The sequence below is a fragment of the Dasypus novemcinctus genome, chromosome 10, assembly GCF_030445035.2.
Source record: "Dasypus novemcinctus isolate mDasNov1 chromosome 10, mDasNov1.1.hap2, whole genome shotgun sequence".
Classification (NCBI taxonomy): Eukaryota; Metazoa; Chordata; class Mammalia; order Cingulata; family Dasypodidae; genus Dasypus; species Dasypus novemcinctus.
In genome coordinates this window covers 32,822,869-32,830,627 of record NC_080682.1, presented here as the reverse complement: position 1 = coordinate 32,830,627, position 7,759 = coordinate 32,822,869, and the positions used below count along the sequence as shown (strand labels likewise).

General features: G+C 35.8%; 1 protein-coding gene across 1 annotated transcript; it reads right to left on the bottom strand.

The window, feature by feature from the left end:
- Positions 1 to 5,431: 5,431 nt before the first annotated feature.
- On the bottom strand, positions 5,432 to 6,367 carry LOC101446938 (olfactory receptor 4C5-like). Its single transcript, XM_004455310.4, has one exon. It carries the CDS (start codon positions 6,359 to 6,361, stop codon positions 5,432 to 5,434), a length of 930 nt encoding a protein of 309 aa, XP_004455367.2. The 5' UTR covers positions 6,362 to 6,367.
- Between the last annotated feature and the right edge of the window lie 1,392 nt (positions 6,368 to 7,759).

Genomic DNA, 7,759 nt, shown 5'->3' with positions numbered 1-7,759 from the left:
TATTTGGTGTAATACTGTTGTTATAAGACTCATTTGACTGACTTCAGCACATGGGCGATAATACTGATAATGATGATGAAATGTATTGGGAAATTGGATTAAAACTTCCACATGATGCTCATCTAATGAAATCTGAATGTTCCTAGGAAGAATGAGTGTGAGTTATCAGTCAATTAATTTTTACATTAAATCCATATATTCATATCTTTCACAAAGCTAAATTTTAACAAAGTTAAAATTTCAGTGGTGAGAAGATGCAAATAGTTGTCAAACTTGTGCATAATTAGGAACAAATTTGTGCTGGAATATTTAGTAAGTTGAAATGCTTCTTTAAAGCAATATCCATACCTTATTTGATGTTACAAATTATTAGCATTTTGACAATTATCCATTTGAATTTTTCAGTTTGATAAATATACAAAATATTCGGAAGAATGATTGTTAGTGATTTAAAAATAAAAAACAAAAAAGGTTTGACCACAGCTCAGAAATTTGGTGCCCTGCCAGCAGGTCTTATCTTGGAATTTATGATCCCCAGTGTGACAGAGTTGGATTTATTTGTGGTTTCCCTACACATAGCTCTTCTATCCCTTCTATTTCTACCTATAGTTAGTATTATACTTGGTAGATGATAGGTGTAGGTCCAAGAAATTTAAATCTTTGATCTGTCCATATGCCAGTTGGGCCCTGAATCTCAACAGAATTGTAACACCTATTCTCCAGTTCATTAGATTCACCCAGGACAATTAACAATGAGATGATGGTAATAACACCCATCCCAAGGAACAAGAGAGTCTGCAACTGCAAGCAAGAGAGTTCCATCTGTCTGTCCCATGGGAGGTAAGCTGCACTCCCCCTCATCCCTGCAGTTAGAGGCAGCATGGGCATCACCATCCCTACAATGAACAACGGACTAAGTTAGACTTAGTATAATTCTACTAAAGACTTATTATGACTCTAGCAATGGAAGAACTTTTATCATTGATGTGGAGGCAGTGACCACCAGAGGTTCAGAGCGAAGGGAGAGAGAAAAATAGGTGTGATATGGGGGCATATTCAGGACATTGGAATTTTTCTGCATGACATTGCAATGTCGGATGCAGGCCATTATATATTTTATCATAACTTACAAATTTGCATGGGTCAGAGTGTAAATAATAATGTAAACTATAATCCATGGTTAGTGGTAGTGCTTTAATGAAGGATGTTTTTAATGTGGGAAAGTGTGGGACAGGATAGGAGTGGGGCATATGGGAATCCTCATACTTTTAATGTAACATTTATGTTATTTAAAGTTTCTTAAAAAACAGACACAAAAACAGCACCTTACCTGAGTATGGTATATGGAGACTTGTCCTTTCAATTACCCAAACTCATGAAAGCTTTGCAGATGATACTCCATTAGAAATATTATTAGGATCATTGAGATAAAATGAGGAGGTAAAGTAGTCTGGAATTATACAACTTTATGTCTTTGCCACCTAACAGAGAGTTTCATTTGCATTGTCTGATCCGGTGAAGCACAAGCATGGGATTAAATTTATGTGTACTCATAAAAGGTGATACTGATGCCCCAAACACAATATTCATGCAATTAAATTTAACAGTACATATTCTTAAGATATTTTTGGTGGGCCATAACTTTACCTCATGTAGCCCATTTAAGGATGACTGCGAATATGGTCCATGCACCCTATTGCAGGAACAATTCTCAGATTTTTTTCCTATCAAATCGTAGGGTATTTGTCTTAACCAGATTCCATGAAATGCATTGGCTTTAACGGTGGGAATTTATTATTATTTTGAACAATGGGAATTTATTAGCTTAAAACTTAGAGTTTTGAGGCCATGAAAATGCCCTCAAAATCAAGGCATCATCCAGGTGATGCTTTCTTCCTGCAGAGCAGCTGCCAACAATTCTAGACTCCTGTCACATGGCAAGGAACATGACAGTGCCTGCCAGTCTCTCCTTTCTTTTCCAGATTATGTTGCTTTCAGCTTCTTGCTTTTGTGGCTTTACCTCTCTTCCTCTCTCTCCCTGGATTTATCTCATTTATAAAGGAATCCAGTAAGAAGATTAAGAGCCAACCTCGGCCATGCCTTAATGGAAGTAACCTCATGAAAACCTACTTACAATGGCTTTAAACTCACAGGAATGGATTAACTTTAAGACTGTGCTTATCTGGGGTACATGCAGTTTCAAACCACCACAAAGTATATTCAAAGATAAATGTTAATATTTTTCTCTTATATCCAGCCTTGTGGGTAAATAGTATGTTTGAGGTGTAAATTCTGATGATGGGGAAGTGTTATGAGTCAAAGGTAGCAATAAATGGAAAGAGGAGATATTACAGCAAAGATAAAGGCACTCATATGTGGGTGATGATATCAAGAGGGAGTGCATTGATGCCATTTCCATTTCCACTTTAGAATAAGAGATGGTATGCTTAGCCCTTTTTCTCAGATACAGTGCTGATTAAAGAATGACTCAGAAAATAACCTGCTCATCTTTTTACTCCAGAGAAGCGGAATGGAACTCTTGTTGATTTTCTAGCTCTGCCTTAAGTCTCCACCTTGCTATTCAGAAAAAAGAGAAGTAGTGCCTTGATGACTCAATTATGTGTAGACAGCTGTAGATTTAGTTGGGTTTAGAGTTTATGGATTCTTTTTCAGTTGACTGTGATGGCTGCCAGAAAAAATCATACAGGGCATAGAATGTTGAAAAGCAGAGGTTCTGTGTTGCCACAAATCAATATAATATGTTGCTAAGCTGTCTGTATAATGGGAAGCAGATGATTGCTAACTGCCAGGTATGTAGAGCTTCATTTGCACTTTTGAATATAACACATGTGAAAGTAGATGGAATGCATTTAAAGAAAGTAGAAATAGAACCAAAAGATAACGTTGAGGTAGATTGACAAGGTTGATTTATTTTCCCAATATAACTGATATTTCCCTTCTGGAATTAAACAATGGCCATTTATAATCAGTGTTATGGCATACCTAGATGGAACTGTATTTGGGATAGAACATGTTCAATCATCATGTTTATGAGATGTTCAATATTTTGGGGTGAAAGCTTTCCCTTAAGTTAGACAAACCATGAAGATCCAACTGCCACAAAACTTCTGTTGGCTTAATCAGCATTGATTTCACTTTGCTAGACATTCTGCAGATATTTTTGTGTGTTGATCGTGGTGTACTGAGACAACCCAAAATGAGGATACAGGAAGCTTATCCAGTTGAAAAGACTTGCTCTCCCAACCAGGAGCACTAGTGGGGATAGCAATATTTGCCCAAGAAGCACTGACAGGGAGCAGATGTAGTTCAAGCAGTTGAGTGCCTTGCCTCACTCATGGAAGGTCTCGGGTTCGACCTCCTAAAGAAGACAAATAAACAGAGAGAAGACAACCAATGGACATTGAGCAAAAACAATGGACAAGCAGACAACAAACATAAACAACAAGCATAAACAACGGGCAAGACAACGAGCAAACAATGAGCAGACAGTGAGCAAAAACAACGAGCAAGCAGGTGAGGGTGCCATCTTGGGGGAGCAAAATAAAATGAATAAATAAAAATTTAAAAATGGACCTATTTTTAAAAAAGATCCATTGGACATCTAGCTTTTACTGGAGTTCATAATTGTTGTTGGCACCCTCCAGTGTATGATTGCGAACTTTTCTTCTGTATTTCTTTTCATCTTATGCAAAGGTGAATAAAGAGGTATATAAATTTATTATTTAAATATTTCAGTTAGTGAAATTGTTGCATTGAAGCAGAAAAAACCTTAATATGACCTGATTGGCAGGGATTGTTATTTATTCATTCTACACAATTTGAAAAACCTAGATAATTGCAAATGTAATGCAGGTGTTTCTTTTTATAGTATTTAGAAATCTTTGTATTGATGAATTTAGTCAATGCATTAGTCAGGATAAAACTATTCTGTTGCTGTAAAAATGAATCCTGAAATATCTGTGGCTTAACATACACAATTTTTTTTTTCAGTCAAATTCCACAGAGGGTTGGGGACCACATAGAACATTTTTCAGTGATTCAGGTGGCTTGGTCTGTATAGTCCTATCATCATAATGCATTTCTTCTAGGCTTGATGCAGGAGGAAAGATCAAAGCTGGGTAGTAGGACACTGGCTCCTAAATGTTCCAAGCTGAGTATGACACATATCACTTTTGCAAGCAAGTCATATGGCCCTTCTTAAACAAAAGGGAGCTGAAAATATGGTTGGAGCACAAGGGTATTTGGTGATCAATAAATTGATTGGTCAAAATAGAAAAAATGTGATCGCCAATTCAGAATGAATTGCTTAACTTTTGAATATGAATTTATTTATCATGATATATGGGAATGGCAATGGAGTAATTTGGGTCAATCCAGTCCTTAGGAAGACAGAAATGGAATATCAAAATTTGGTAGGACATGTGCCTTGGACAATCTGGATCCTCTTCTTTTACTTGGGCTTGCTCTCTTAGAGTTGCACTTAAGTGACCACATCTCAAATGACTATTTTAATGCTATTCAATTGATCTGAATTTTCTATTCAAATTTGAATGTGCAGACTTTCTGTCTTTATGACTGAGATATCATAAACTTTCTCTTTTATATCAGCTGATTTTATTCCTATTGGATAAGGCTCTAATCTACTCATTAAAGTTATTTTGAAGGTGAAGTTCTGTGTGGATACTTTTGAAAGAAAAAGTGCTCAAAATATATATTTCATTTGGAAATATCATGTGCAAGTTTGCTTTATGGCTGAACCTGGAATAATATAAGATCTCTTCTTGGCTTTAGGCAGAGAAAAGAATTTATCTGGGCAGAGTCTGGATTACTGTGTAATTTGTGCTTTGTGGTTTGAGCAGCACAAAAGCATTACTTTTAGATGTGACTTCTTTTGGAGTGACTTCTACCTTAATGACTTTCTCTTTTTCCTCTAAACACAGATTTTGGTTAATCCCTATGTCCCATAAAATCTAGCCTATACTGACATCCGCAGTTGGATTTATACAATGCATTTTTACAGAAACTAACCATGACACTTTTAAATATATTTAATACTTGGGCTATGGGCTGTTTAAGCTATACCTGAAGATTTGAAGATAATTTTTGTATAGAGTATAGAAAGCCATGGGTTTTCCAAACACTGTGACAATTTCAAGTCAATTAATCAAATACCATCAATTAACAACTTGCAAATGCAAAGAAGTGTCTAATTGGAATGGATTTTGGTCACCATTTATGAAAACAGAACCATTTAGGATTCCAGACAACAAGGGTATAATATGTTCTTAATCCACGTATACTGACCATAAAACCATATATTTTTTTCTAAATTTTATTTTAAATGTTACATTCAAAAAATATGAGGTCCCCTTTTTTAAAAAATATGAATGGATTTTGTGTTTTATCTTATCTATTTATCTGACTTGTTACCCAAGAGAACACTTTGGCTCCAGAGCTTCCTCATGGCATTTTTCACCTCTGCATTTCTGAGGGTATAGATTAAAGGGTTTAACATGGGTGTTATCGTAGTATAAAACACAGCCACTGCTTTATCAAAGGGGAAAGTACTCATGGGCCGAAGGTACACGAATATACAGGGCACAAAGAATAAGGTGACCACAGTAATATGGGAGGCACAGGTAGAAAGAGCCTTTCGCTGTCCTTCAGAACTGTGGGATCTTAGGGAGCAAAGGATTAGGACATAGGATGTGATAAGAATAGAAAAAGTGAGCATACACATGAACCCACTGTTGGCAGCAACAAAGAGTCCAAGGATGTGAGTATCAGTGCAGGAGAGTTTTAGTAGAGGGAAAAAATCACAGAAAAAATGGTCAATGACATTGGGGCCACAAAAGGGTACCCACACCATAAAAAGCATTTGAATCAGAGCATGAAGAAATCCCCCAGCCCAGGACATGGCCACGAGGAGACCACATACTCGTTGGTTCATTATGATCATGTAGTGCAGGGGTCTGCAGATGGCCACGTAGCGATCATAGGCCATCACTGTGAGCAGGATGATCTCAACTGCCCCAAGGACATGCTCCACAAAGAGCTGAGTCATGCAACCACTGAAGGAGATAGTTTTCTTCTTAGCAAGTAAGTCAAATATCATTTTGGGGGCTGTGATAGAAGAGAAAGTGCCATCTAGAAAGGACAAAAAAGATAGAAAAAAATACATGGGAGATCTCAGGGCTGGGCTGGTGACGATGGTTACTACAATCAGTAGGTTGCCTGCCAGGGTGATTAAATAGATGACTGTAAACACGACGAACAAAAGTTTCTGCATGCTTGGGTTCTGTGTCAGGCCGAGCAGGATGAATTCTGTCACATTATTCATTGCTCCAAGAATCTAATTTTTGCAATTGGATAACTGATTTATCTGCAAAAGTGCACAGGGACTGCAATGGCATTAGATCAGTTTTGACCAAGAAAATATTATACATGTCAGACAAAATGTTTCCTTTGTGATTTACAGAAAACCTGAGCAGAAAAATCCTAATCTTATTGTTAGGCAAATTTTGAGTCACTTATTGAATTAATAGACCACTTCTACTCTCTCTCTCATACATATTTGTTTTTATGTCTGTTCACATACCAGGCACCTTTCCTGAAATCATACATGGCTATATTCTCTCTCATTCACTATCATAGTATGTTCTCCCATGTAAAACAGGAATGTAAAAGGAGTTGTGAGAAGTAGAAGCTTGAATTCATGAGAGTCTATTCTCTGATGTTTTTTCTGTAGTCACTCATGCTTCTGAAGCGAAGTTGCAGAGTTTTTTTATCTGTGATAGTTTTTACTTGTTTCAGGATAAATATAAAACATCATGTGAATATAATTTGAAATTATGGATGATGTGGTCATATTTCTGAAACAACTGAACTAAGTGAGTGAGTGAAGCTGCAGGAAGATACGCCCTGGTAGATTTCTGAGCTTATGCTACGTTTAATCAAAATTGTATAAGAATATTATAGACTCTTTATTGACAACCTCTGGAAGTAGGATATCAGAAAGAGAATAAAACAAGGTAGCATGATGTAATGCAATATTTCCTATAGTTATTTGAACCCCTGGATTTCACTATTTGGGTAACTTCTGTCATATTTGGATTTCAGGGTCCTTTTGCAAATCAAAACTCAACTTAAGAAACTTATGGAGCATTCTCTGGATTTTTACTAAAATAGGTATATAATAAGGTGAGGAAAGAAGAGCACCATGGTTTTTCTTGTTCTACAGAATCGACAGACTTTTAGAATTCTGTTTTCAGTGACTACTAGTAACCATGTCATTCTGTATATGGACCTTAGTCTTATTGATCCTCTCTTTTTCTAAATGTATAATAAAGGAAACAGAACAAAGGACATAGAAAGAATTGAAGAATATTATTATATCAAATGTTGTACACTATGGTTTAAAATATAACTTTTCTTATACTTCCAAATTATTGGTAGAAAAACCAAAAGAAGAAACCGTATATCACTATTTTTATCCTTGAAAGATTTACTTTTATAACATAGAGTAAAAAAATTAACTGAGAGAGGAAACAAATGAACTATTAGTCAATTTAAGAAGTTAGAAAAACAACTAATTATATTTGGAAAAAACTTTGAATCAGAAATCAATACAATAGAAAAATATTAGATGGTAAATAATTTATAAAACATATTGTTTAAAAATACTGATTAATCTGACAAACACAGGCAAGGTCAATAAAAGCAAGTATGCTCAAATCCT